Consider the following 27,493-nt stretch of genomic DNA (forward strand, 5'->3'; position numbering starts at 1 on the left):
GTTTAGCCAGAATCCAGTGACTTGCACGCCCAATGAGTTCACCCTGGCTCGGGCCCCCATCCTCTCACCTGGTCACAGCCCAGGCCTCCCAGTGGGGTTCACTGCCAGCACCCTCACCCTTCTGTAGTTCTAGTCTTGATCCAGCAGCCGGAGTGGCACATCTTTAAGTGGAATATTGGATAACGCCTTCCAACTGCTTCCACTTTGCTGGGATTAAAGCCAAAGTCACTGCCCGTGAAACTATGAGTAACTCTGCGCTGCCTCTGACTTTACCACCTTCGAATCTTTCCTCGCACCTGCCCGCCCGTAATCCGACTCATTCCGCTCTGGGCACTGTTGGCTACTCTAAGCCTTGACCTTCCACCTTGTACTTCCTATTCCCCCGAATGGCTTTTACTCTAGGTGTTAACGCAGATCTTCTTGTCTCCTTCAGTTCTCTTTTCAAATGTCCACATAAGCTTCCTTCATCTAAAACTGAAACAGCCCCACTGCCATCCCTCTCCCGTTTCCCTCAGCGCTTGTGGCCATCAGACATGATGTATCTGCCTGCCCTGCCCCTGCTGCACACATACGTGCTAATGTAAGGTCTAAGGAGACGAGCCCTCTGTCTTCTATGCTGCTAGAGCCCTAGGACGTGGGGCAGCCTGGTTTGCAGTGGGCATCTGCTCCCTGAGCATCTGCGGGCCAGGTACTGATGACGTAGCAGCAAACGAGTCCTGTACTCGTGGCCCTGACGTGCCAGCTGGGAATCGGCATGTCAACTAACAAGAGCTGGGAACAAGACCATGCTAGAGCCACGTGGTTGTCTGTTGCATGGTGGAAAGGATGGGAGAGGCTGTATGCTAAGGCGGGGGCAGTCCCTATGACGATACCTGGGCAAAAGCCTAGATCCTTAAGTGTTTTTTTTTGTTTTGCCGAGATGGAGTCCCACTCTGTCACCCAGGCTGGAGTGCAGTGGGGTGATCTCTGCTGACTGCAATCTCTGCCTCTTGGGTTCAAGTGATTCTCCTGCCTGAGCCTCCTGAGTAGCTGGAAATACAAGCACCTGCCACCACACCTGGCTAATTTCTGTATTTTTGGTAGAGACAGGGTTTTGCCACATTGGTCAGGCTGGCCTCGAACTCCTGAACTTGAGTATGATTTCAGCTCACTGCAACCTCCACCTCACAAGCTCAAGTGATTCTCCTGCCTCAGCCTCCTGAGTGGCTGGGACTACAGGCACTCTCTACCATTCCCAGATAATTTTTGTATGTTTAGTAGAGATGGAGTTTTGCTATGTTGCTCAGGCTGGTCTCAAACTCCTGACCTCAAGTGATCATTCCACCTCAGCCCCCCAGAGTGCTGGGGTTATAAGAGCAAGCCACTGTGCCTGGTCATATTAAGCCTTTCCTATGTCTTAGAGCATAGAGCTTTCCGGAAGGCTAGGGAGGTAGGTTTTGCAAGTAAGAATCACTTGCGTAGAGGCTGAAAGGCATGAGATAGGTTGAGGACCATGATGAACTTGTTTTGTGAGTTCCAGGGAGGTTTGGGGTATACACGTGACTACTTGGGTCTCTCAGGGCTTGGTGATGTGAAGCTGCCACTTTTGAGGATGGGTTTTGCTTCTAAATTGATAGCATGCCAGAAAGGTTGATGGCCTGGTGCCAGCCTTGGGCAGTCCCACGGTATGTAACTTGTACTTCTGAGGCTCCATCTGGCACGGGTATGTGGCTGGGACACTCTTCTCTTCTGTTTCAGAGGTCTCCCTAGAGGCAGACATCTACCGCAATGGGCAAGTTGAGGTGTCAAGAGACAAACAGGCTAAGGTGAGTCTTCCAGCGAAACAGAGCAGGGAAGGGACCTCGTAAGCCGGATCTGCCCACAGGTTCACTTGATCTGACCTTCCTGGTGTCTAGTCCAATTGCTGTAACGTGGCTAATGGATTAGGTATGGGGAAAGAAAAACCAAGCTCTGTCACCCAGGCTGAAGTCCAGTGGCATGCTCGTGGCTCACTGCAACCTCTGCCTCCTGAGTTGAAGCAATTCTCCTGCCTCGGCCTCCCCAGTAGCTGGCGTTACAAGCATGTACCACCATACTGGATAATTTTCGTATTTTCAGTAGAGACAGTGTTTCACCATGTTGGTCAGGCTGGTCTCGAGCTCCTGACCTCCAGTGATTCGCCTGCCTCGGCCTCCCAAAGTACTGGTACCAAAACTGATTAAATTTCTAGCTCACTTAAAAACTGTCTGGCAACTCTAGACACATGTCCTACCCTGGTTGTGGAGTCTCATAGACGAGAGGATTAGCTGCCACTTTAGGTGACACATCTCTCTTCCAGGCTGCCTCAGTCCCCGATTCTGACCCTGAAATGAGGCAGGTAGCTGGTAGCCCCGAACCTCGCTGCTTTTCTTCCTCTTAGCCTCCTTACCTATTACCTTCCTGTTCCTACAGATACTTGACCTCACCAGTCCTGTTCCACAGGTCCCTGTAGCCCTGGAGAAAGGCTTGGCCGGCCTTTCTGCTGTAAGGTGGCATCCGAGAAGCAGGGGATGTACTTGGCTCCTTCCTATCTCGTTTGCAGAAAAAATGGACCTGGGGTCCCAGTGGTTGGGGTGCCATCCTACTTGTGAATTGCAACCCTGCTGATGCAGGCCAGCAACTTGAGGACAAGACCAAGAGAGTGATCTTTTCAGAGGGTAGGACCTCAGACTGTCTCCAACTTTCCTTCTTGGTCTCGGCCTTTCCTGCTCTACTTCTCAGCAAAACAGATTTCAGACGAATTTTCTGTGCCGCCCACACCCTCTCCCCAGTCCCCATGCCAGGGCTGATGAAATCCTTTGTCCTCGGTTGGAGTCGTGTAATTGGGAAGAGAGGTCACGTGGCCCCATGCAAAGAGCATGGGTGGTTACGAACTGTTATTTCCTAGCTGTGAACTTGAACATGCTCGTTTCCCTAATCTTGTTTCCCTATTTAAAATGGGGATGATACCGTTGGCTGCCCAACTGTATAGAAAAGAAAGAGGCTTTCTAAAAAGCCTCTCATAGCCTTGGCCAGGAACCTTTGACTGTCTTGGGTAAAAGTCATCTTGGATTGGGTCCTCACTTGTGGTTGGGTCTTAGCAGTAGAATGGAATGCCTTGGTTCCTACTGAGGCTGGAGGTGAACCCTCACTGAACTGACCCCGAGGCAGGACCTGCTGTGTTTGTGGGGACCAGGGGATAAATGCCATCCTCGCTCAAAAGGAGGCCCTGCGGTTTGCAGGTTGCCTGTGGCCACCTAGAACAAGCAGTGAAGTGCAATGCTTCAGGCCTGGGCCCCAGCAAAAGGCAGGGGTTCCTTGGTACTGTGTTCAAGCTCCCCGCCCCTCTCTACTGCCCCTTGCTCCACCCCCAGATCACTGGCCTCCAGGCATTCCCGAACCTTGGCTTTGTCTTTTGCCCAGAAATAAAGAATCTGTCTCAGATGACGCTGAAGGTCCAAGGCCCCAGCTGCCTCCTAAAGAAATATCGGCTGGTCCTGCATACCTCCGAGGAAGAGTCGAAGAAGGCGAGAGTCTACTGGCCCCGAAGTGAGTGTGCTTGTGCCAGCACCGGCTTTGCCTTGTTCTCAACGTGCCAGGGCAAGTTGTGCCCATACCTCCTCCTACCAAGGTCCCTGGCAGAAGCCTGCTGGAGACCTAGAGCTGCAGATAAGGGGCTGTCATGGCTGTACTTGTGTTTCTAGGATTCTCTGGCTGCCACCTTCACCATAGGCTAAGTCTGTACACATGGGTGAGTTATTGCACCTCTAAGCCACTTTCTCCACTTGTAAAATGGGGGTAGCTGTGCCTTCCCGGCAGGCTGGAAGAAAAGAGGCAAATCGGCCGAAACAGAGGCTATTGTCTTGTACAGATTAGACCATGTCTCCCAAGGATCCCTCTCAGGAGAATCTGCCTTCGTTCTTTTTATTTTTTTATTTTTTTGAGACGGAGTCTCCCTCTGTGACCAGGCTGGAGTGCAGTGGTATAATCTCAGCTCACTACAACCTCTGCCTCCCAGGTTCAAGTGATGCTTCTGCCCCAGCCTCCTGAGCAGCTGGGATTACAGGCACATGCCGCCATGCCCAGCTGATTTTTTGTATTTTTAGTAGACAGTTTTCACCATGTTAGCCAGGATGGTCTCGATCTCCTGACTTCGTGATCCATCTGCCTCAGCCTCCCAAAGTGCTGGGATTATAGGCATGAGCCCACCACGCCTGGCCCCATTTTTGTATTTAGTAGGGATGGGGTTTCACCATGTTAGCCAGGATGGTCTCGATCTCCTGACCTCATGATCCTCCCACCTCGGCCTCCCAAAGTACTGGGATTACAGGCGTGGGCCACGGTACCCGGCTCATCTTTACTCTTAAGCAAGACCCACTACCTTTAAATTTCCAGAAATTCAAGGTCCGAAGTTAGAGCAGCGGCCATCATAGCACCTACATGCCAGTCACCTGCCACCCACCACCCATCTTCAGCCCTCTGGCTGGGAGGCAGGTAGCACGCTCTACTCTATAGATGGAGGGCTGACTAGGAGGTAGCCCTGTCTGGCTCCAGGAAAACAGCCTTGTGCAAGTCTTGACTTCCCTGAACTAGCTCAGTACTTGGTACCTCTGAATCTCTGGGGAGAGCTCTCTGCTTCTGCAGGGACACGCCAGCATGCTTTGTGTTTTTCCTTTGAGAGAGGGTCTTGCTCTGTCGCCCAGGTTGGAGTGTGGTGGTATGATCACAGCTCACCGTAAACTCGGCTTCCTAGGCTTAAACTGTCTTTTCACCTCAGCTTCCCAAGTAGCTGGGATGACAGGCGTGTGCCACCACACCTGGCTAACTCTTTTTTTTTTTTTTTTTTTTTTTTTGTAGATACAGGGTCTCACTTTGTCCAGACTAGTTTCAAACTCCTCAATGCAAAAAGTCCTCCTGCCTTGGCCTCCCAAAGTGCTGGGATGACGAGCGTGAGCTGTTACACCTGGCCCAGCCTGCTATCTTCTCTTACAAACCATGCTTACCTGCAGCTGGGCAATAGGGGGAGCCTGTGGTCTATTCTGTGCTTGTTCTCAGAGGGCACCATCTCTGTTGCCCCTGCCACTTCCTGGCCTGCATTCTGGGGCCTTAGCTCAGTCTCCTCCATCTCTTCTGCAGACCATAGGTCACAGCTGGATTTCAAAGCAGCCTGGGATTAGCCAGAAAAGGCAGCCCAGCTTGGACATGGCCGTCTTACATGTGGGCTGGAGCGAGCCTAAGAAACCCAGGGGTCTAGGTCCAGTTCCAGCCCCAAGGGCTCCTCTGGCCCTGCAAGGCCTATCAGTGCTACAGTAGGTGGGCTAGGCCAGGCAGGCCTTGGAGTCCGCCAGTTCATGCGGCTAAGGACACCATTCTCCATCATGTGGGTCATAGCAAACCACTGGTTTCTTTATTGAAAAAGCTTATTCAAAAATCTAGGGGCCAGCCGGGCACGGTGGCTCAAGCCTGTAATCCCAGCACTTTGGGAGGCCGAGGCGGGTGGATCACGAGGTCGAGAGATCGAGACCATCCTGGTCAACGTGGTGAAACCCCATCTCTACTAAAAATACAAAAAATTAGCTGGGCATGGTGGCGCATGCCTGTAGTCCCAGCTACTCAGGAGGCTGAGGCAGGAGAATTGCTTGAACCCAGGAGGCGGAGGTTGCGGTGAGCCGAGATCGCGCCATTGCACTCCAGCCTGGGTAACAAGAGTGAAACTCCGTCTCAAAAAAAAAAAAAAAAAAAAAAAAGGGTTTCACCATGATGGCCAGGCTGGTCTTGAACTCCTGACCTCAGGTGATCCATTCACCTCGGCCTCCCAAAGTGCTAGGATTACAGGCGTGAGCCACCGTGCCTGGCAACAAGATTATTTTTATAAAGAAGCCTGGCCAGGTGCAGTGGCTCACACCTATAATCCCAGCATTTTGGGAGGCCAAGACTGGTGGATCACCCGAGGTCAGGAGTTCCAGACCAGCCTGGCTAACATGGTGAAACCCCCTCTACTAAAAATACAAAAATTAGCTGGGTGTGGTGGCGCTTGCTCATCATCTTAGCTACTCGGGAGGCTGAGGTAGGAGGATTGTGTGAACCCAGCAGGCAGAGGCTGCAGTGAGCCGACATTGCACCACTGCATTCTAGCCTGGGCAAAGGAAGGCAGTGGGTGACCTTGGCAAATGCTGTTGATAGACTAAGGCGCCCAAGCCCGTAGGAAAACCAGTCCTCAGAATGGTAGTCATTAGTGACCCTGATAAGAACGGTGAAAAGCCAGGTTGAAATGAAGAGGCGCGGTAAATCTAGGCCATGGAAGGAATCCTCCGTAATGGGAGACGTATGGTGGTAATCACAGGGGGCTGGCACGAAGTCGAACATGTCTGCAGCTGGTGGGGATGGACGGGTGTGTTAGATGGAACTGATCCAACAGGGCTCGGGAAATGGATTCTAGGGGAGAGATCTGACATGTTTGCTGGATAGAAAGCCAGAAGACAAAGTTCTAAACAGGCTGGGCACGGTGGCTCCCACCTGTAATCCCGGCATTTTGGGAGGCCAAGGCAGGAGGATCGCCATTAGGACTGTGGAATGCAGGTGAGTCAGTGGTCAGAAACAAGACAATTGTGTTTGAGTAGTGCTGGCGATCTGCTCTGAGGTCCGGTCCTAGCCTGAGATGAGGCCTTTCAGGGTGCTGGCTTTCTCTAGATCTTCAGGTGCGAGAGTAAGCTTTTTAAAGCTCATTGTAAAGCTTGTTCATAATCTTAGCTACTCTGGAGGCTGAGGCAGGAGGATCTCCTGAACCCAGGAGACAGACCCGGTGTGACCAGATGGACCGTGTGTATAAGAAGATGTAGTGATGGGGTTTTGAGCTCTGAGAAGGGTAAAAGCGAAGTGAGGATGGAAGGTGGGAATAGGTAGGATCTGGGACTGAGGTTGGGGATTCGCTGGGGTGGGAGCATAGGTGAGCTAAATAAATAGGAAGGCATTAAGCCTGCCTTGGAGGTGGCGTGCAGCCTGGGTTATGACCATTGTAATGATGTCTAAGGTGGCGTAGGACCCATGTTCATTGAAATAAGGTCAAAGATCAAAACGTCTGGGTGTTCTGGTCCATTGTCAGATGCCAGTGACACTAGTGGTGGAGGCAAGTGTTGCTAGAACAATCCATGAAGGATGGAGGGGATGATAGAGTCCCCAAAAGAAAGGGGCGGCTGGCATTATCTGATAGCCTGCACCTCACAGGGACTGGGGTGAGAAATGGTCTCGAAGTGCCAGTGAAGAGCCAAGAGGGTTCCCGCCCTTCTGCGGGTCTAGCACTATACGGCAGGTAGGAAAAAGCTCAGCTCGAATTGTCCATATTTGTTCTGTGCCCTGAGGATCCAGCTCTGGAAGAATAAACATGTTGCCTGCTCTCAGAGCCTGCTAGGACAGATGGACCGGCAGCCAGAGACTAAGCAGAGGCTGGAGGGGAGCCCTTTAAGATGCCCCCAGAGGAGGCAGAGAGAGTTGAGAGATGGCTAAGGCCTTCCGGGCAGCTACATGAGGACCGAGGGCAGGAGGGGCCTTCTAGGTAGAGGCAGTGCTTGTGCCTGGGTCACAGGGCTTCTGGTCTCTTCTTGGTTTCTGGTTTTTGGTGTGTGTGTTTCTTGTTTGAGATGGAGTCTAGCTCTGTAGCCCAGGCTGGAAGATTAGTGGTACGATCTCGGCTCACTGCAACCTCTGACTCTAGGGGTCCCAGTTCAAACAATTCTTTTGCCTCAGCTTCCTGAGTAGCTGGGGTTACAGGCATGTACCACTATGCCCAGCTAATTTTTGTTTTTAGTAGAGATGGGATTTCACCATGTTGGCCAGGCTGGTCTTGAACTCCTGACCTCATGATCTACCCACCTCAGCCTCCCAAAGTGTTGGGATTATAGGCGTGAGCCACTGCACCGACCTGGCCTGTTTAATTGGGACAACAAATGCCTGCCTCAGTGTCATGAGGGATGTGAGCCCGTGAGCCTGCAACACCTGTCGCAGCGCCTAGCAAAGATAGTAAGCCCACAGTGAAGTGTTAGCTATGCTTCGAACAAACTAGCTATGAGATGGGTCCCCAGGGGGTCCACCGAGGGACAGCCAGCCAGTAAGGGCTTGTGGCAAACAGACGGTGACCCCCACCCTTGGTGGTGACTCATTCTTGGGTGGAATGGCCACAGGGAGCCCAGGTACCCAGAACGGTAGCAGACCCTGGGTATGCAGCAGCTCTTGGGCTGGGTGCCATGGGCCAGCTGATTATAGCAGGTCAAGAGGGCTGTGTGTGCACTGGGTAGTCCCAGGGGTTCCTGGGGGGAAGACTGCCTTGTCTGGTCTTGCCCCCTGAGGCCTGGCTCGGAGCTGGTGAAGCCTCCTAGGCAGATGAGAAGCAGGAACCAACACAGGAGTGGTCCTGGTGGGCCCCCAGCCAGCAGCAGGACTAAGGCCAGATCTGTGACCAACATCCCCAGGGCCTCCCAGGAGGGGCTGCTGCAGAACTACAGAGTCCACGGGAGGGCTGCTGAGGCCCCATCCCAGACCAAGAGGCCAAGGACCCGGGGCAACCATGGCCACAGCTGCAGCCATCTGCTGGCACACAGGAAGAGCTAGAGACAGGCAGCTGGCAGTGCCGTACAAAAGGTCTGAGGATGCTACAGTTCCTGGATCTCTTGGGGTTCTGGTGGCCAAAGTAAACCTAGCTTAAGAGTCCCTGAAATAAGAAAATAAGAAGCCACCTGGAGTCTTTGGATGGAGTCTCACTCTGTTGCCCAGGCTGGAGAGCAGTGGTGTGATCTCGGCTCGCTGCAACCTCTGCCTCACAGGTTCAAGCGATTCTCCTGTCTCAGCCTCCTGAGTAGCTGGGATTACAGGCACGTGCCACCATACCCAGCTGATATCTGTATTTTTAGTAGAGGCAGGGTTTTACCATGTTAGTCGGGCTGGTCTTGAACTCTTGACTTGTGATTTGCCCTCTTCAGCCTCCCAAAGTGCTGGGATTACAGGCGTGAGCCACTGCACCTGGCTATCACCTGGAGTCTTAAGCAAGAACAGCCATCATCGGGCCCACAGTTCCCACATCAGGAACAGATAAGAGCAGGCCAGGAAAGAAGTTCTAGTGGCCTAGGTGGGAGAAGCTTGGGTCAGGGTCATCTTTGGCATACAAAATAGAATTGGGCTGAGCACAGTGACTCACACTTGTAATCCCTCCACTTTGAGAGGCCAAGGCAGGCGGGATTGCCTGAGCCCAGGAGTTGGAGACCAACCTGGGCAATGTGGTGAAACCTCATCTCTGCTAAAAACACAAAAAATTAGCTGGGCGTGGTAGTGCGCACCTATAGTCCCAGCTACTTCGGAGGCTGAGGTACAAAAATCGCTTGAACCCAGGAGACAGAGGTTGAAGTGAGCTAAGACTGCACCCCTGCACTCTAGCCTGGGTGACAGAATGGGACTCCATCTCAAAAAAAAAAAAAAAAAGAGACTTAGGATCTAGTTAGCAAAGACAACCACCACATGTGGTCGACTTCCTTCTTATCCACCCTCTGCATGGTTCTGTATTTAATGACCTAAAACTAGGAGACGGGCGTAACACGTATAATCACAAGAACACTTGGTTTCTTCAGAAACCTTGATGGAGGCGTCATCCATTCAATAAATGGTTCTCATTGACCTTTCTAGCATCAGTAAATGTGACTCTTTTCAGATGAGGCTGCCAAGCCCAGCCTGGGACAGTTACTCACCTTTAGGACTTTATGCTGTTATCACAGGAGTTGGATTGGTGGATCAACATGTAGAAGCACCCACCCTGAATTTTCACACCAGCCAGGAGTCTTGAAGGCATCGCCTCCCGAGCCCTAACTCCTGGCGTGTAATAGGCCTTCAGGGAGCATTGGTGCATAACTGGCCCTCACTTGTGTACAAACATCTGGTTTCCACCAAGCCCTGAATGCTAGAAACAGGGAGGCTGAGCCAGTTCAGCTCCAGCCCTCCTGGAACTCCCAGGCTTGCCTCTGAGATGAGGAATGAGCTGGTACCCTTGACCATCAAATGTGGTGACCGGCACTAGGTTACTTCAGTGACCGGTCCGTCCCTTCCTTCTCTCCTAGAAGACGACTCCAGTACCTTTGAGTTGGTGCTGGGGCCCAGCCAGCATGCCTATACCTTGGCCCTCCTCGGGGACCACTTGAAAGAGACCTTCTACCTCGAAGCTATGGTGTTCCCGTCGGCCGAATTCTCAGGCCTGATCACCTACTCTGTATCCCTGGTGGAGGAGTCTGAAGACCCGGTATGTCATCACATAGATGAGTCCATGGGCTAGGATGCTCAGGTGGGGGAAAGCATCTCCCGCAGTTGGGTGGAGCTGCAGAAGGTGGACGGGGCCCAGCTGGGGGCTGGGCTGACGGCCGGAAGCCTGGGGGTAGGAGGGGAGGGAGTAGGCGTGGAAGCAGGCTGCTAACAGAACCTTGTCTTGTTGCAGTTAATTCCAGAGACTCCACTGTACAAAGACACGGTGGTATTTCGGGTGGCCCCCTGCATCTTCATTCCCTGCACCCAGGTGCCTCTGGAGGTTTATCTGTGCAGGTGAGAGACCCTCAGGCCGACTGTGCCAGGCGGTTCTTACAACTGGCACCCTCTTTTCTGTATGCAGGGCAAGGTGTGGGTAAAGATGGCTAGAACCTCTCACCAGGTGAGTGTAAACCCTTTGGTCTGAGCTGTCTGGATCTGACCTAAGACAGTCCAATACATGTCTGCAGATTTCCAAAGCTGGGCATGGAGCAGTGAATGAGACAGTCCCCCATTCTTATGTGAGGGTCAAACAACATGGTTTTAAATGGTGCCAAGTGCTCTAAAGCAGGGCAAAGGATGGAGAGGTCAGACAAGAGCCCGTTCCAAGGAATGGAGCCAGCAGAAGAACGCGTGTGAGCCCAGGAAGGGCTGGTGGGGGGCTGGGTGAAAGGAGCAGAACCCTGTGGGCCCTGGGCGTGAGGGAGAGGTGTCTGGGGCCATAGCCACCCCAAATACGGTGGTGAAAACTTTGTCACCTGGATGCCTGCAGGAAGATGGTACTGCTCACCCACTGCCATTTAGGGGCCCTGGTTCCTTTCAGTCTTGTTAAGCTTTCCCTCGGGGTGGCATCTTCCTCGATGGAGGCTGGGTGTGCACATTCCTAGGTCCAGGCCCCAGGGAGGGAGAAAGAGCCAGGATCCGGGCACTGCTGCCTATTGTTGCAGCTGGTGGTCTAGAAGTCTCCTGAACCACTTCTCACGTGCCAAAAGCCTGAACACACACAAGGCCACATCCGGCTTCAGGGAATCCAGAAATGGTCTCTGCTACTAGGGAGAAAAGGAGAATGGGTCCTAAAGGCACAACCAGCGGGAAACCAAGGGTTCTGTCTGCACAATCACTCTGGCCACGTGGGAAGTCGGCTGCAAATAAAAGATGGGAGACCAGTCTAAACGTCGTGGCTCAAGCCAGGGTGGTGGCAGGAGCCCAGCCATTAGAGGTGGGCTTGGTCTGCAGGTAGGACATCTCTGCCCCGCTGGTTCCATACCAGCCGCCTCCAGATGACTACTGCCACGTCTCCCCTTATTACAAATTCCTTATGTAAAGGCTTTTTTTCTTGCAGGAGGTGAAGGATAATGCTGATAGAATGTTCTAGCAGGGATGGGTAATACTAATAGAAAGGAAAAGGCAGCCAGGCGTGGTGGCTCATGCCTATAATCCTAGCACTTTGGGAGGCTGAGCCTGGCGGATCACTTGAGGGTCAGAAGTTCAAGACCAGCCTGGCCAATGCGACAAAACCGTGTCTCCTAAGAATATAAAAATCAGCTGGATGTGGTCCCACTCGCTCACTCTGTGGTCCCACTCGCTCACTCTGTGGTCCCACTCGCTCACTCTGTGGTCCCACTCGCTCACTCTGTGGTCCCACTCGCTCACTCTGTGGTCCCACTCGCTCACTCTGTGGTCCCACTCGCTCACTCTGTGGTCCCACTCGCTCACTCTGTGGTCCCACTCGCTCACTCTGTGGTCCCACTCACTCGGGAGGCCGAGGCAGGAGAATCACTTGAACCTGGGAGGCAGAGGTTGCAGTGAGCCGAGACTGTACCATTGCATGATCTCCTCCAATCAGGAGCCTATGCAACAGAGCAAGACTCCAGCCCCCACGAAAAAGGAAAAGGCAACGGCAGGAGCCCAGCCAGTAGGATGGGTGTGCAAGTCAAACTCGCCTTAATGTGGGTGCAAGGGCCACTCACCATGGTTCAGGGGGGAATGCACAGAATCAACTAGGAAACAGCAGGATGGGTGGATGGTGCCAAGGACCTGTTGAAATTGGCAATCTAGAGAAAGCAGTCATCGTGGGTTTTTCTCCATCTATTCTAAGTAACTTTTCCCAGGAAGAATAAATGTAGAACTAGGTCTAAGCAGATTGGGTTTTGCCAGGCAATGAAGCTCACGGAGAAGGACAAGAATGTATTCCGATGCCCCACCGAATGCAAGGTTGAGGAAGGAAAGGAACAGGGTTGATGATCAAAGCCATCAGAAGGCTGGGCACAGTGGCTCATGCCTGTAATCCAAGCACTTTGGAGGGCAAGGGCAGGCGGATCATCTGAGATCGGGAGTTCAAGACCAGCCTGACTAACATGATGAAACCCTGTCTTTAAAAAAAAAAAAAAAAGCCATCAGAGGCTAGAGGTCCCAGTAAGGCCAAGCTGCCAGCTCGGGCCTAGAAGGGGCCACAGGGAAGATGAACGCCATGGGACTGATGTTTATCTTTTTTTTTGAGACTGGGTCTTGCTCTGTTGCTTAGGCTGGAGTGCCGTTGTACAATCTCGGCTCACTATAATCTCTGCCTCCAGGTTCAAGCAGTTCTACTGCCTCAGCAACCCAAGTAGCTGGGATTATAGGCGTACACCACCATGGCTGACTAATTTTTGTATTTTTAGTTGAGACGGGGTTTCACTTTGTTGCCGGGGCTGGTCTTGAACTCCTGACCTCAGATGATCTGCCCACCTTGGCCTTCCAAAGTGCTGGGATTACAGGCGTGTACCATCATGCCTGGCTAATTTTTGTATTTTTAGTTGAGACAGGGTTTCACCTTATTGCCCAGGCTGGTCTTGAACTCCTGACCTCAGGTGATCCACCCATCTCAGCCTCACAAAGTGCTGGGATTACAGGTGCGAGCCACCGCGCCCAGCCAGAAGTCTGTTGCTATTCGTTGCTGCATCCAGGACACCTCCCTCCCTTCGGGGCACTTTCTGACCTGGCTCTGCCATGGGCAAAGCTGAGTAGCGTTGGACATGATGGGCTCTGAGCTGCTGGCTTGTGCTGTGGTCAGGGGATGGTTGCTCTGTCGACCTCATGGGCAGGGATATGACCTGTCCTGGCATAGGGAGGTCATGACCCATAAGGGAGCCTGGAGAGCCTTCCCATAACCGGCTTCTCTCTCATGGCAGGGAGCTGCAGCTGCAGGGTTTTGTGGACACAGTGACGGAGCTGAGTGATAAGAGCAACAGCCAGGTGGCCTCTGTCTACGAGGACCCCAGCCGCCTGGGCAGGTGGCTCCAGGTAATATCCCACCTGGAAACCCGCCTGTGGAGGAGGGGTGGGGGGACCAGTACGTGGTACACAGGCTTTTGGTTAACCCTAAAGCAGACCAGAGCCTTGATAGGGGTGGCCCTGTTCTTAGGACTTCAGTGGAGGCTCAGATGAGGATTTGCCTGAGTTATAGCCACTGAAGAATAGTTTAGAGAGCCAGGTGTGGTGGCTCATACGTGTAATCCCAGCACTGTGGGAGGCTGAGGTGGGGAGATCCTGTCAGGAGATTGAGACCATCCTGGCTAACACGGTGAAACCCTGTCTCTACTAAAAATGCAAAAATTAGTCGGACATGGTGGCATGTCCCTGGTCCCAGCTACTCGAGAGGCTGAGGCAGGAGAATCGCTTGAACCCGGGAGGCAGAGGTTGCAGTGAGCTGAGATCACACCACTGCACTCCAGCCTGGGCGACAGAGCGAGATTCTGTCAAAAGTTTAGAGTCCAACCTCCTTCCCATTGCAGAATGTACACAAGTTCAAGACCACAGAACCCTAACCCCCAGGCCCCTGAAGGGTCTGATGCCTTTGGTTAAGGCTGAGAGCTGGGCCACAGCCCTGGGTCCCACCTGACCCTGGCACAGCAGCAAGTCTAGAGCCCTGGTCAGCCTTCAGTTCTAGAGCTCTGTCCTCTGCAGCTATGTGATCGCCACATGCTAGGCACACCATCCTGAGCACCAGAGAGAAATTTGAACATCTGCTGTCCCATGTTAGCAAGGGTAGAATTTTTTTTTTTTGAGACAGTCTTGCTCTGTAGCGAGGTGCCAGGCTGGAGTGCAGTGGCGTGATCTTGGCTCACTGCAACCTCCGCCCCCCAGGTTCAAGCAATTCTCCTGCCTCAGCCTCCCAAAGTAGCTGAGACTATAGGCGCACACCACCATGCCCAGCTAATTTTTGTATTTTAGTAGAGACAGGGTTTCACCATGTTGGCCAGGATGGTCTCGATCTCTTGACCTTTTGATTCGCTTGCCTCAGCCTCCCATAGTGCTGGGATTACAGGCGTGAGCCACCACACCCAGCCAAGTGTAGAACTTTTAAGTGTTATGAAAGTTAGAGAATAAGATGATGCAGAGAGTCAGTAGACCAAATGAGTCCATTTAAGAATAGACGGGGAAAACCCTCAAATGAAAAGGAACCAAGGAGCTGGCCATATAGAGATTGGGGCAGGGGTAGCTGGGATTTAAAAGTAGAGACTGGCCAGGCGCGGTGGCTCACGCCTGTAATCCCAGCACTTTGGGAGGTCGAGGCTGGTGGATCACGAGGTCAAGAGATCAAGACTATCCTGGTCAACATGGTGAAACCCCGTCTCCATTAAAAATACAAAAAATTAACTGGGCATGGTGGCGCATGCCTGTAATCCCAGCTACTCTGGAGGCTGAGGCAGGAGAATTGCCTGAACCCAGGAGGCAGAGGTTGCAGTGAGCCGAGATCACGCCATTGCACTCCAGCCTGGGTAACAAGAGTGAAACTCCGTCTCAAAAAAAAAAAAAAGTAAAAAAATAAAAGTAGAGACCCCAACCAGGGGTGGCTCACGCCTCTAATCCCAACACTTTGGGAGGCTGAGGCAGGTGGATCACTTGAGGTCAGGAGTTTAAAAATAGCCTTGAAAGCATGGCAAAATAATGTCTCTACTAAAATTACAAAAGTCAGCCAGGTGTGGTGGCACACACCTGGAGCGCCACCTAGTTGGGACAGAGATGGGAGAATTGCTTGAACACAGGAGGCAGAGGTTGCAGTGAGCTCAGATTGGGGCCACTGCACTCCAGCCTGGGTGACAGAACGAGACTCCATCTCAAAAGTGGGAGCTCTTCAGGCAAAAGAGCAACTGACAAGATCAAACGGGGAGTGGGGTGTGGCCAGACATAGTGGCTCACACCTGTAATCTCAGCATTTTGGGAGACCAAAGCAGGTGGATCACCTGAGGTCAGGAGTTCAAGTCCAGCTTGGCCAACATGGTGAAACCCCATCTCTACTAAAAATACAAAAATTAGCCAGGAGTGATGGCATATGTCTGTAGTCCCAGCTACTCAGGAGGCTGAGGCAGAAGAATCACTTGAACCCAGGAGGCGGAGATTGCAGTGAGCCCAGATCATGCCACTGAACTCTAGCCTGAGCAACAGAGCGAGACACTGTCTCAAAAAAAAAAAAAAGGTGCTTGGAGGTCTTGAAGAGGGCTGGTGCAGCCAGATCAGTGAACAAAGGTGAGAGGCAGGGCTTCCTCCTAGCACCTTTTAAGCTAAAGGCAAGCAAGAGACACTCAAAGCATGAATCGGTAATGAAATATTACAGTTGAGGTTTTGAAAAGACCTCTCCAGCTAAGATGTAGGAAACAGATCTTGATAGTGAGCAAGAAGAGAAGGGAAACTGGAAGGCATTGCAGTATATAGGGTGGAGATCTTGGTGGCTTCCTGAGCGGCACCAGAGCAGAGTTGACTCAGAATGCAAGCCAGTGAGGTTTGTGAATGGATTCTTTACAAAAGAAGGAAGAATCTGGTTGCTCAAGTCTGTCACCCAGGCTGGAGTGCAGTGGCATGATCGCAGCTCCACCGCAGCCTCTACCTCCCATGTTCAAGCAATTCTGCCTCAGCCTCCTGAGTAACTGGGATTACCAGCATGAGCCACCATTCCTGGCTAAATTTATGTATATTAGTAGGGACAGGGTCTTATGTTGCCAAGCTGGTCTCGAACTCCTAGGCTCAAGTGATCCATCTACCTCAGCCTCCCAAAGTGCTGGGATTATAGGCATGAGCCACCGCGCCCAGCCATGGATGTTCACGTCTTAAACCTGAAGAGGTGGAAAGCGGGATCAGAGAGCCTTCAAGAAGGGATGACATCTGAGCTGGGTGTTGAGGCCTGAGCAGGAGCTGGCAGGAAGGAAGGGGGTTCTTACCGTTCCTTATCCCTAAAGGGGATCCAGGGAGGTGAGCGATCGGCAAGTAATCAGTCTTCTGTCCATTTCCAGGATGAGATGGCCTTCTGCTACACCCAGGCGCCCCACAAGACCACATCCTTGATCCTCGACACGCCTCGAGCCCCCAATCTTGATGAGTTCCCCATGAAATACTCACTGGTGTGGGGCTTGGTTTGGCTGATCTGAGCTCAGTCCAATCAGGCCTGGTGCCTGCTTAGAAATGACACTAAGTGGGGAGAGGGCCTGGGTGGTCTGTGGGGGCAGGGGAGGTTGCGGGGGATGTGGGCATCTACCTGAGAGCCCAGATTGAGGGATAAGCCTGGCGCGGTGATCCTAGTGGATCGCTAGAGCAGAAGGAACACTTCAGCCCCAGGAGTTTGAGGTTTCAGTGAGCCATAATCACGCCACCGCACTCCAGCCTGGGTGACAGAGCGAGACCCCGTCTCGAAAGGAAAAACAAAACCCAATCAAAAGTTATTTCTAGTGATTATTTGCTCCTGTGACTATAATAAATGTTAAGCCAAAAAAAAAAGTCAGCCCCCAGTCACGCCCCTTCCCTGGCCGGGTCTCTCTCCAGAGCCCCGGTATTGGCTACATGACCCACGACACTGAGGACCATAAAGTGGCCAGCATGGATTCCATCGGGAACGTGATGGTGTCCCCACCTGTCAAGGTCCAAGGGAAAGAATACCCCCTGGGCAGAGTCCTCATTGGCAGCAGCTTTTACCCCAGGTGAGCCACAGAGCCAGATGCCTTCAGATGATAGGCAGGGACCATGGCTGTTCCCCTGGCCCCGCCTGCTTCCCAAAGAACCTCAGCGTGTCCATATACTGTGTACTTTTTTTAGATGGAGTGAGTCTCACTCTGTTGCCCAGGCTGGAGTGCAGTGGTGTGATCACGCCTCACTGCAAGCCTCACCCCCAGGTTCAAGCAATTCTCCTGCCTCAGTCTCCCCAGTAACTGGGATTACAGGTGCCCGCCACCACACCTGGCTAATTTTTGTATTTTTAATAGAGACGGGGTTTCACCATCTTGGCCAGGCTGGTCTTGAACTGACCTCATGATCCACCCGCCTCGGCCTCCCAAAGTGCTGGGATTATAGGCATGAGCTGCCACATCTGGAAAAAAAAATTTTTTTTTTAGATGGTGTTTTGTTCTTGCTGCCCAGGCTGGAGTGCAATGGCATGAACTCTGCTCACCACAACCTCTGCCTTCTGGTTCAAGTGATTCTCCTGCTTTAGCCTCCTGTGTAGCTGGGATTACAGGTGTGCACTACCACGCCTGGCTAATTTTGTATTTTTAGTAGAGACAGGGTTTCTCCATGTTGGTCAGGCTGGTCTTGAACTCCTGACCTCAGGCGATCCACCTGCCTTGGCCTCCCAAAGTGCTGGGATTACAGGCATGAGCCACCGCACTCGGCCTTGTGGACCACTTCTTAAATTGAAGTAAGGACGTCGAACTTTTCATTCACTTGGGAGACTAAAGATTAGGATAAACTGCTTACTCTTTGATTCCAGGGTTTAAACTGAAAGAAATTTGGTCCACCAGGACGTCCTTTCTAAGATACGTGGTTGGATTTCTTGGTGGCCATAATTCCAAAATGATACTCGTGTCCAGGCTTGTCTGTCTAGAAACACTTGGCTTCGTTCTGAGTGGGGTCAGCGTAAGGGATTCATAACCAACCCATCCTCTATGGACTGGCCTCTTTCACTCAATTGTCAGAGAAGCCAGTAACCTGGAGGCAGCATGACACTAAGTGGCGGGCAACCAGCCTGGGCCACACTGGCTTAAGGGCTGTTCTTTCCATCTTCCTTCTAGCGTGGAGGGCCGGGCCATGAGTAAGACCCTCCGAGACTTCCTCTATGCCCAGCAGGTCCAAGCACCGGTGGAACTCTACTCGGATTGGCTAATGACCGGCCACGTGGATGAGTTCATGTGTTTCATCCCCACAGATGAGAAGAGTGAGGGCAAAAAGGTCTGTGTTGGGGGCTGGAGAGCGGACATCTGACCATGTCCCCATGCCTTCTGTTGGTGACTCTTGGAAGATTCTGGGGAGAAATTTGGCTTTTGTTTGTTTGAGACAGTCTCGCTCTGTTGTCCAGGCTGGAGTGCAGTGGCGTGATCTCGGCTCACTGCAACTCCCGGCCCCGGGTTCAAGCGATTCTCCTGCCTCAGCCTCCCGAGTAGTTGGGATTAGTCATGTACCACCATACCTGGCTAATTTTTGTATATTTATTAGAGATGGGGTTTCACTATGTTGGCCAGGCTGGTCTTGAACCCCTGACCTCAGGTGATCCACCCGCGTCGGCCTCCAAAGTGCTGGAATTACAGGTGTGAGCCACCACGCCCAGCTGAGAAAGCTGGCTTCTGACTCAAGTTCTCTCTCCCAGGGCTTCCAGCTGCTCCTGGCCAGCCCCAGCGCCTGCTACAAACTCTTCCAAGAGAAACAGAAGGAAGGCTATGGTGATGCTTTTCTGTTTGATGGAGTTAGAGCAGATCAGCTCCTGTCTAACAGTAAGGAAACTCCCTGTCCACAGAACAGACTGGGGTCCTTCTCTTCCCAGGGGCCCTTCTTACGTAGCCATGCTGTCGCCCTTAGCAGAAAGGACCGCAGGGAGGCACAAAAGCTATTGAAATTGCTGTGCTGGAACATCTTATTTCCGGGCCACTCCAGTGGTACCAGGACAACACAAGTATACCAGATGTTCCGGGATGGCCTAGAGGCTGCTAGGATGTATCGGACGGGGGCTCACTTAGCACATAGGTGGCCACAAGTGGGGGGAAAACAGGTGTTAGCAATGTTAGTGCCTGGATTTATTCAGGGCACGTTGGGTTAAGTACCTAGGCATGGGGACTTTGTGGATCTCCTGGTCACTGTTAAAAAAAAAAAAAAAAAAAAAAAACACACAGGTGGACAAGCAGAGGTTGCGTGGCTGGTGGCATAGCACTTCTGATCTAAAGGCTGTGGGAATGGGCCTGGTACAGTAGCTCACACCTGTAACCCCAGCACTTTGGGAGGCCGAGGCGGGTGGATCATGAGGTCTGGAGGTTGAGACCAGCCTGGCCAACATGGTGAAACCCTGTCTCTACTAAAAATACAAAATCAGCTGGGCGTGGTGGTGTTCCTGTAATTCCAGCTACTCCAGATGCTGAGGCAGGGGAATCGCTTTAACCTGGGAGGCGGAGGTTTTGCAGTGAGCCGAGATCCCGCCACTGCACTCTGGCCTGGGCTATAGAGCAAGACTCGGTTTCAAAAAATAATAAAGACTGTAGGAATACAGAAAGGGGCTGGGGGTTTTAGGTTTTTCTAGACCCTCAATACCCAACGTGTGATCTGAGGGCCAGTGTACCTGGGAGCTTGTCAGAACTGCAGGATTTCCCCCTGGCTCCTGGCCTCCCATATAGTCAGCCTTTCAGCCTTTGGGGTGGGGCCCAGGAATTCTTGGTCATAGAAGCCTCATGGAAAGTGACATCTGCTGAGCATGAACCACATCACAAAGACTGTCACCTCAGAGCTGGCAAATGAATTGGGCATCCCTGTCCCAAAGATGAAGCAATTGAAGAACCAAGGTAATGTTACCTCGTCAAGGTCACAGGCAGAAGGTGCCAGGTTGTGCTGGCATCAGGGGAGTAGGGGCTGAAGTCATTCTAACGAGCTCTAGGCTGTAACCCTCAGAGCCTGGCACAGGCTGCTCCCCCTCATGCTGCCGACAGAGTGGCCAATGGCAGTAAGTCTTGCCTGGGCGTCCTAGTGTGGACCCTGGTCAGTATCCAGGAGGATGACCTCAGACCTGAGGGCGTGGTCCCTGGTTGTTGGCCAGGCCTCTCACCATGGTTTCCGGCCCAGGAACACACCCAGGTGGCAGAACCCAGCCCGAGTCTGCCCAGCTCTGGGCAGTGCTGCCACTGCCTGACCAGCGGGCCTGCTGCCTGCTTCTTCCTACAGGAAGGGAAGCCAAAACCATCGACCAACTTCTGGCTGATGAAAGCCTGAGGAAGCAGAATGAATACGTGGAGGTAGGGGCCAGTGTGACGGGGGCCAACCCCAAGAAAGGGCTGGTGCTGCGGGTCCTGCAGGAAAGCTCCCATCTACCCCTCCTGGTGGGTGAGGAGTTGGGGGGCAGCTGCCTGCCACCCTTTTCTCCAGGTCCTGATACAGGCCTCGGTCCGGGGCTAGAACCGGCCATATGCCAGTGCAGGGAGACTGGAGGAGGAAGGAGCCAGGGCTCTGGAGTCAAAAACTCTGCACGCTGTACCTTAGGCTTAGAAGAGGGCTGGAAATAGCAAGCAGCTTTCCACAATGCCAGATGGCTGAGGACCTGGGTGGTACTGGGGCAGGGAGAAGCGCAGTGGCATGTCAGGACCGTTGACCACAGATACTGTCAGAGCGGGTTACTGACTGACTGTACGGCTGGTCCCGTCCCCAAGCTGGGAAAGCCCTGACTATCTAGGCAGTTCCTAGCTAAGAACCAGTGATGGCCCAAGCATTGTGCAGGATTCCTTACCACAAACCCTGCAGACAGCCCTATAAAGTAAAACGCCTCTCATGGACGAGGATAGTGAGGCCCAGAGTAAAACCACGAGCCCGAGACGGATCATTTAGGGAACTGGGTCTGGACTCCCAAGTTCACGTGTTGCTCATTATGCTGCTCAAGCTGTCTGGGCTCCATTTCCTGGGAAATGACAGAGCTCAGCAGCCTTCTTGAAGAGGCCAGCTGAGCATCAGACTCAAGAGGGCCTATTCAATGCTTTCTGAAGCGGCCCATCACGGCAGTCCCAAGAGTGGTGTACAGGGTTGCCAAGCCTTCAGAGATCTTAGTGAATCATTGGCTGTGAGAAGCAGAGTCTCCCCTCAACTTGTGGGAGAAGCTGAGGCCCAGAGAAGGGCAGTTTCTTGGCCGAGGTTGCATGGTCAGCAAAATTGCTTTGCTCACTAGGTCCTTACCCTTCCCAGAAATGTTCCCAAGGAATGTTCTATGCCATATACGGTGCATGGATGCCCTGATCTTGGCAAGAACAGCCCTCCTGGTGCAGCAGGGTAGGTGCCAGCCAGGCATGGGGCTGACACCACATCTCCCAGCCCTTGGTGACAAATAGCTTAGGCGTGTGGGGTATGTGTCTGAAGCCTATTTCACGACCTAAAGAGACACTTGGGCATTGGGCTCAGCTGGTCTGGGTTGGGGAAGTGCCCGACGCTGTCTAGCTGTGGGACCCTGGACTAAAGACCAGGCCCTTCCTGAACCTCCACTTCCCCATGTGAAAAGGGAACCGTGCCCATTTCATCAGAAGATTGGCATGGTATGTGAGGCTCCTTGGCACACAGCAAGTGATGGGGAATAGTGGTGTCGGGTCATCGCCTGCCTTCAGTATGGAAGGAAACTGTTTAATTCCTGATGAGCTCTCCCATCCCCTCCTGCCCGACAGAAGTGCATTCACCTGAACCATGACATCCTGAAGACAGAGCTGGGCCTGGTGGAACCGGACATCATCGAGATTCCCCAGCTGTTCTGCTTGGAGAAGCTGACTAATGTCCCCTCTGATCAGCAGCCCAAGAGGCTCTTCGCAAGGCCATACTTCCCTAACCTGGTGAGGGGCGACTGGGCATCCCTGGGCAGGGGAGGGCCCGTTCAGGCAACACTGGCTGCCACCTCACTGCTGGACTGTGGAGATGGGGAGGATAATGGTGCCGATGAGGAAATGGAAGGAGACCCCTCTCCCCCATCTTGGGGAGGGACAGCCCTCCCTGAGAGCAGGTGCTCTGGGCCTGAAGGCTGGGAGGCTCCCCAGGCAGTTACTATGGACCAGATGCTTTAGGAGCCTCAGTGAGCTGCCCTGTAGTCTTAAAGGATGAACCTGCGAGGCCCACTTCAGATGGGGTGCAGTGTACCCAAAGTCAAGGTTGCTGCGCAATCTGTTGGCAGTGAGGCCTTGGGCAAGCTGCCTCCGGGCGGGTCTTCATGTCCGTTGTCCCCAGGATCTGGGGAAGAAGTGTCTGCTATAACGGAGGTATAGCAGCACTTAAAATAGCATTCTGTTCTGCTTGACTAGTCATGGTGGCTCACCTGTAATTCTGGCACGTTGGGAGGTCAAGCAGGGAGGATTGCTTCGTTTCAGGAGGTGGAGACCAGCGTGGGCAACATAGACCCTGCATCTTAAAAAAAAAAAAAAAAAAATGTAGCTCATGCCTGTAATCTCAGCACTTTGGGAGGCTGAGGCAGGTATATCACTTGAGATCTAGAGTTTGAGACCAGCCTGGCCAACATGGTGAAACCCCATCCCTAAAAATACAAAAAATCACCTGGGTGTGGTGGTGCATGCCTGTAATCCCAGCTAATCGGAGGCTGAGGCAGGAGAATCCCTTGAACCCAGAAGTCAGAGGTTGCAGTGAGCCTAGATTGTACCACTCACCACTGTACTCCAGCCTGGGCAACAGAGCAAGACTGTCTTCCCCCTCAAAAAAATAGCTGGGTGTGGTAGCACATGTCTGTGTAGTCTCAGCTACTCAGGAGGCTGAGGCAGGATGATTGCTTGAGCCCAGGAGGTGGAGGCTGCAATAAGCCACTGCACTCCAGCCTGGGCAACAAACCAAGACTGTCTTAAAACCAAACCAAAAAACCATTCTGTCCCTACTTTAAATCAGAAGTTGCAATCAAGAGTAGTGCGGCTGCGGCCGGGTACACTGGCTCGTGTCTGTAATGCCAACACTTTGGGAGGCTGAGGTGGGTGGATCCCAAGTTCAAGACCAGCCTGGCCAACATGGTGAAACCCTGTCTCTACTAAAAATACAAAAATTATCTGGGCATGGCGGCGTGTGCCTGTAACCTCAGCTACTTGGGAGGCTGAAGCAGGAGAATCGCTTGAACCTGGGAGGTTGCAGTGAGCTGAGATTGTGCCACTGCACTCCAGCCTGGGCGACAGAGTAAGGCTCTGTCTCAAAAAAAAAAAAAAAAAAAAGTGGGAGCTGCTGTGAGTACAAGAGGTCTTGGCTTCACCAAGCCTTTGCCAACTGTAGCTCACATCTGAACTTTCTCATGCAACAACTGACCCATTATATAGGTGTTGAAAACGAACGGAAGCAATCGAGTGCCCCAATTCTTTAAACATTCACCTCTCCCCTGAGTACTGGGGGCATAGGCCTTGCCTGCCTCCACCACACATAGGTTGTTTGGTTGGTTTTTTGAGACAGTCTCACTCTGTCACCCAGGCTGGAGTAGTGCGGTGGCACGGTCTTGGTTCACTGCGACCTCCGCCTCCTGGGTTCAAGTGATTCTCCTGCCTCAGCCTCCTAAGTAACTAGGATTACAGGTACCCGCCACCACGCCCAGCTAATTTTTGTATTTTTAGTAGAGATGGGGGTTTTACCATCTTGGCCAGGCAGGTCTCAAACTCCTGACCTTGTAATCTACCGCCTTGGCCTCCTAAAGTGCTGAGATTACAGGTGTGAACCACAGTGCCCGGCCAGAGTGTCTTCTAACTCTCGGCTCAGTGTGGTCCGGTTGGGGTGAATAGTGGCAAGAAGCTGCTTTGAGGAGGAAATGAGGTATGAAAGACAGAAGTCGGCTGATGAAGTGGGGGGTGGGGAGAGCGTTCCAGTGGAGATAGCAGCTATGTGGTGGGGCCAGAATAATTGAAACACAGGAGAAACTGGAGATGTTGACAATGCCGGACCTTGGCCAGGCAGGATTTTATGTCTTGCTGTTGAGAAAGAGCCATTGGAGGGGGCTAAGCAGAAGTGAACTAGGTTTCACTGACCTGGAGGCAGCGGCCGTGTGCTTGCTATGCCTGGTCTGGGCTGATCTGACCACAGGGAGGAAGGCTGGGGGGGGGCTGGCTTCCAGGGCTCTGATCCCTGTCCAGGCCTCGCCCACCCTAACTGTCTTTCTGACAGCTGCAGATGATTGTGATGGGCAAGAACCTGGGGATCCCCAAGCCTTTCGGGCCCCAGATCAAGGGCACCTGCTGTCTGGAAGAAAGGATGCGCTGCTTGCTGGAGCCCCTGGGCTTCAAGTGCACCTTCATCAGTGACTTTGACTGCTACCTGGCAGACGTGGGAGACATCTGCGCCTGCGCCACCGTCCGCCGGGCACCCTTTGCCTTCAAATGGTGGAAGATGGTGCCTTAGACCCAGGCCCCGGAGTTGCCAGCTCTGCCCCAGCATGGATGGCGCACGGCACCGTGCAGCAGCAAGACTCCTTGCTAAGTGGAGGAGGCTGGAGAGTCGAGGCAACACAACCCTTTCCTCCCCGTCCACCCTGACCCTTGGACCCCGTAGGATGGCAAATGCCGCCAGCTTGAACCCCTGTGGGGAAAAGATGGAAAAGTTTTCAGCCAAGAGGCATTTACTAGACAGGCAATAAAGCGCTGGCGGTCATGAATGCATCTTGGCGGTGACCTTGTTTCGGGAGGAGGTCCTCTGGCCATGCTGGCCTGCTTGTGAGGGGCAGAGGCGTGGCTACATGATGAGCTGCTGTCCTTCCCCTCATCTCTCAATCACGTCTATGGTAGGAAGTGGTTGGACTTGGATTATTCAAATGAACTTAGATTATCCAAATGCTGTTCTGGTTTAAGTAACTGACAAGCGGAGTCGAGTCCAGGCCCAGGCTGGAGGAAGGTCGAGGGCCTGCCCTAGGGCTGGGTAGGAGCTGGAGGGGGCAGACCCAGGGTGATGGTGGTGTCATGCCCAGTGGGCAGCTGGGCTCTGCAGGTGGAGGGGCTGATCATCTTGGGTCTGTAGGTGTGGCCTCTGAGAGAAGGCACAGCAGGGCGGACAGCCTGAAGTGCCCCCTCCAGGGCCCAAAGCCGCACATTCCCATCTGACCAGCCCTGTATTAATGGCACAGGGATGCTGTTAAGCTTTAACAAGCGCTGTGGCTCCTGCCCTGCTGTTCCTGGGTGATGACTTCTCTAGGACACTCGAATTTTCAGGGTAGGCCCTGAGAAGGGAGCCCTGTGTCCCTGTCCCACAGGGAGCTGAAGGCAGAGCTGGGCCTTGAACTAGGCTCGGTCCCAGCGCCCGGCGCTGTGGGCAGCAGGCAGGACCTGGCCAGCCTCTGCCAGCTGCTGGAACGGTAGAGGAGGGTCACCCCAGGGAAGCAAGGCAGCTGAGAGGCAGAAGCCAGGGTGGAGGCAGTAGGGCTGGTCTCTGGGTCAGATGCGGGTCTTCATCCAGGAGCTGCGTCCTGGTGAGCCAGCGCCCCCAGAACATCTGACACACCACCTCTCGTTAACCTGCCTGTGGTGCTGCAGGGTTTGTGAGCCCTCTTGTATTCAAGGGATGGTGAGCTCATTCCTCCCCATATTTTCAGATCGTCTGGAAAAACCAAAGGGAGTAGGGGACTCTGGATCCCAAGGGCTGGGGTCCCATCTCTAGGGAAAAAGGGAAGAGGGCAGCCCTAGGGCCAGAAGAGGGACAGAGGGGGACAAAATATCTACTCTCTCACCTCTGCCAAGGGCTGCCTTAGGGTCGATGACTTTGGCCCTCCTCTGACCCTAACTAGACCCTCACCCAGGGCTTTTCAGGTCAGCCCTGGGCCCTTCCCGAAGCCCCACCTGCCTAAGGGCCCGGCAGGAGACCTTGGCAGCTTGACACCCTTTCCTCCTGTTACCTCCCAGGCACCCAGCAGCGCCGCTGTGATGGCACCTGCAGAGGCGTCCTTCCAGCCCTGGCTGTTAGACACCTGCAGCAGAGCTGGGTTTGCTGGGCTTGCACGATGCTGCAAACTTCTCTAAGTGAGGCACTGACGGTTTACTCAGTCTGGATTTCCAGCTCCTGCTGCCAAGTCTTACCACCCTGGGCCTGAGGCTGAAGACTCACTGGCCACACTCTAGACACAGATGTGCTCCAGAAGGCCCCAGTCCCCGTCGCTCCCCGCTGTGTCCCCTGCAAAGGTCACCTGGTGCCGTGCTTCACTACTGCTGTAGGGAAGGAGAGGAAATGTTCCCTGTACCTGTCAAAGGTGAGAAGACAAGCTGAGTGCCTCAGTTTCCTTACCAACTGGGCAAGACTTGTGCCTGTCTCAAGGTTGTTCTGAGGACTGGAGTAACTTACATAAAGCCCTAGAAAGATGTGGCACTTTATTCCTTAGCCAGTCTCATTCTTGAAGGTTGAGAGACCATATCTCTGTAGCAGTGAACAAAACCCTCCACTGCCTGCATAGCAGACACAGGGCCAGGTGCAGTGGTCACGCCTGTAATCCCAACACTTTGGAAGCTGAGGTAGGTGGATCACTTGAGGCCAGGAGTTCAAAGCCAGCCTGGCCAACACGGGGAAACCCCATCTCTGCTAAAAAGACAATAATTGGTCAGGCGTTGTGGTGTGCACCTGTAATCCCAGTTACTTGGGAGGCTGAGTTGGGAGAATCGCTTGAACCCAGGAGGCAGAGGCTCCGAAATGTGCCACTGCACCTCCAGCCTGGGCAACAGAGCGAGACCTCATCTCAAAACAAAACAAACCAAACAAACAAAAAACCCAGGAAATACTGGTGGGGTCGGGGGTGAGGAGTGCTGGGGACCCAGTGTGAGGGCAGTGAGGGTTTTAGAGATTCCAGCCCTCCCCTATGCCTCCCAACCTGTTAACAGGCCATCTTTTGCTTTCTTTTTTCTAAGACTGAGTTTTGTTCTTGTTGACCAGGTTGTAGTGCAATGGGTCCATCTCAGCTCACTGCAACCTCAGCCTCCTGAGTTCAAGAGATTCTCCTGCCTCGGCCTCCTTAATAGCTGGGATTACAGGCATGTGTCACCATGCCTGGTTAATTTTGTATTTTTAGTAGAGACCACATTGGTCAGGCTGGTCTCGAACTCCCAACCTCAGGGGATCCACCTGCCTCGGCCTCCCAAAGTGCTGGGGTTACAGGCACTTTTTAGTTCTTTAAAGGTACCAAGTCCTCTTCCCTCCTGGCTGCTTCAGTGCCCAGAATGCCCTCAGCAGGGGGTGATACCCATTTCCCTTCCAAAGTGCTTAAGGGGCTGTTCCTGTCTCCCCATTCTCCCCTCCCCGCATCCCT

General features: G+C 53.1%; 1 protein-coding gene across 1 annotated transcript in view; it reads left to right on the forward strand.

Moving 5' to 3' along the window:
- The window catches only part of PADI6 (peptidyl arginine deiminase 6), a 30,687-nt gene extending 5,491 nt beyond the window's left edge, over nucleotides 1-25,196 (forward strand). Inside the window, exons 4-16 of the mRNA XM_010345534.3 lie at nucleotides 1,738-1,805; nucleotides 2,561-2,675; nucleotides 3,421-3,546; nucleotides 10,095-10,273; nucleotides 10,466-10,569; nucleotides 13,443-13,554; nucleotides 16,542-16,649; nucleotides 17,068-17,222; nucleotides 18,309-18,465; nucleotides 18,881-19,004; nucleotides 20,437-20,507; nucleotides 21,915-22,076; nucleotides 24,379-25,196. Coding sequence (XP_010343836.1) covers nucleotides 1,738-1,805; nucleotides 2,561-2,675; nucleotides 3,421-3,546; nucleotides 10,095-10,273; nucleotides 10,466-10,569; nucleotides 13,443-13,554; nucleotides 16,542-16,649; nucleotides 17,068-17,222; nucleotides 18,309-18,465; nucleotides 18,881-19,004; nucleotides 20,437-20,507; nucleotides 21,915-22,076; nucleotides 24,379-24,612 — 1,715 coding nt within the window. The 3' untranslated portion in view covers nucleotides 24,613-25,196. The remainder of the gene's footprint in view (nucleotides 1-1,737; nucleotides 1,806-2,560; nucleotides 2,676-3,420; nucleotides 3,547-10,094; nucleotides 10,274-10,465; nucleotides 10,570-13,442; nucleotides 13,555-16,541; nucleotides 16,650-17,067; nucleotides 17,223-18,308; nucleotides 18,466-18,880; nucleotides 19,005-20,436; nucleotides 20,508-21,914; nucleotides 22,077-24,378) is intronic.
- The last annotated feature ends 2,297 nt before the right edge of the window (nucleotides 25,197-27,493 follow it).

The sequence above is a fragment of the Saimiri boliviensis genome, chromosome 11 (assembly GCF_048565385.1).
Source record: "Saimiri boliviensis isolate mSaiBol1 chromosome 11, mSaiBol1.pri, whole genome shotgun sequence".
NCBI classification, from domain to species: domain Eukaryota; kingdom Metazoa; phylum Chordata; class Mammalia; order Primates; family Cebidae; genus Saimiri; species Saimiri boliviensis.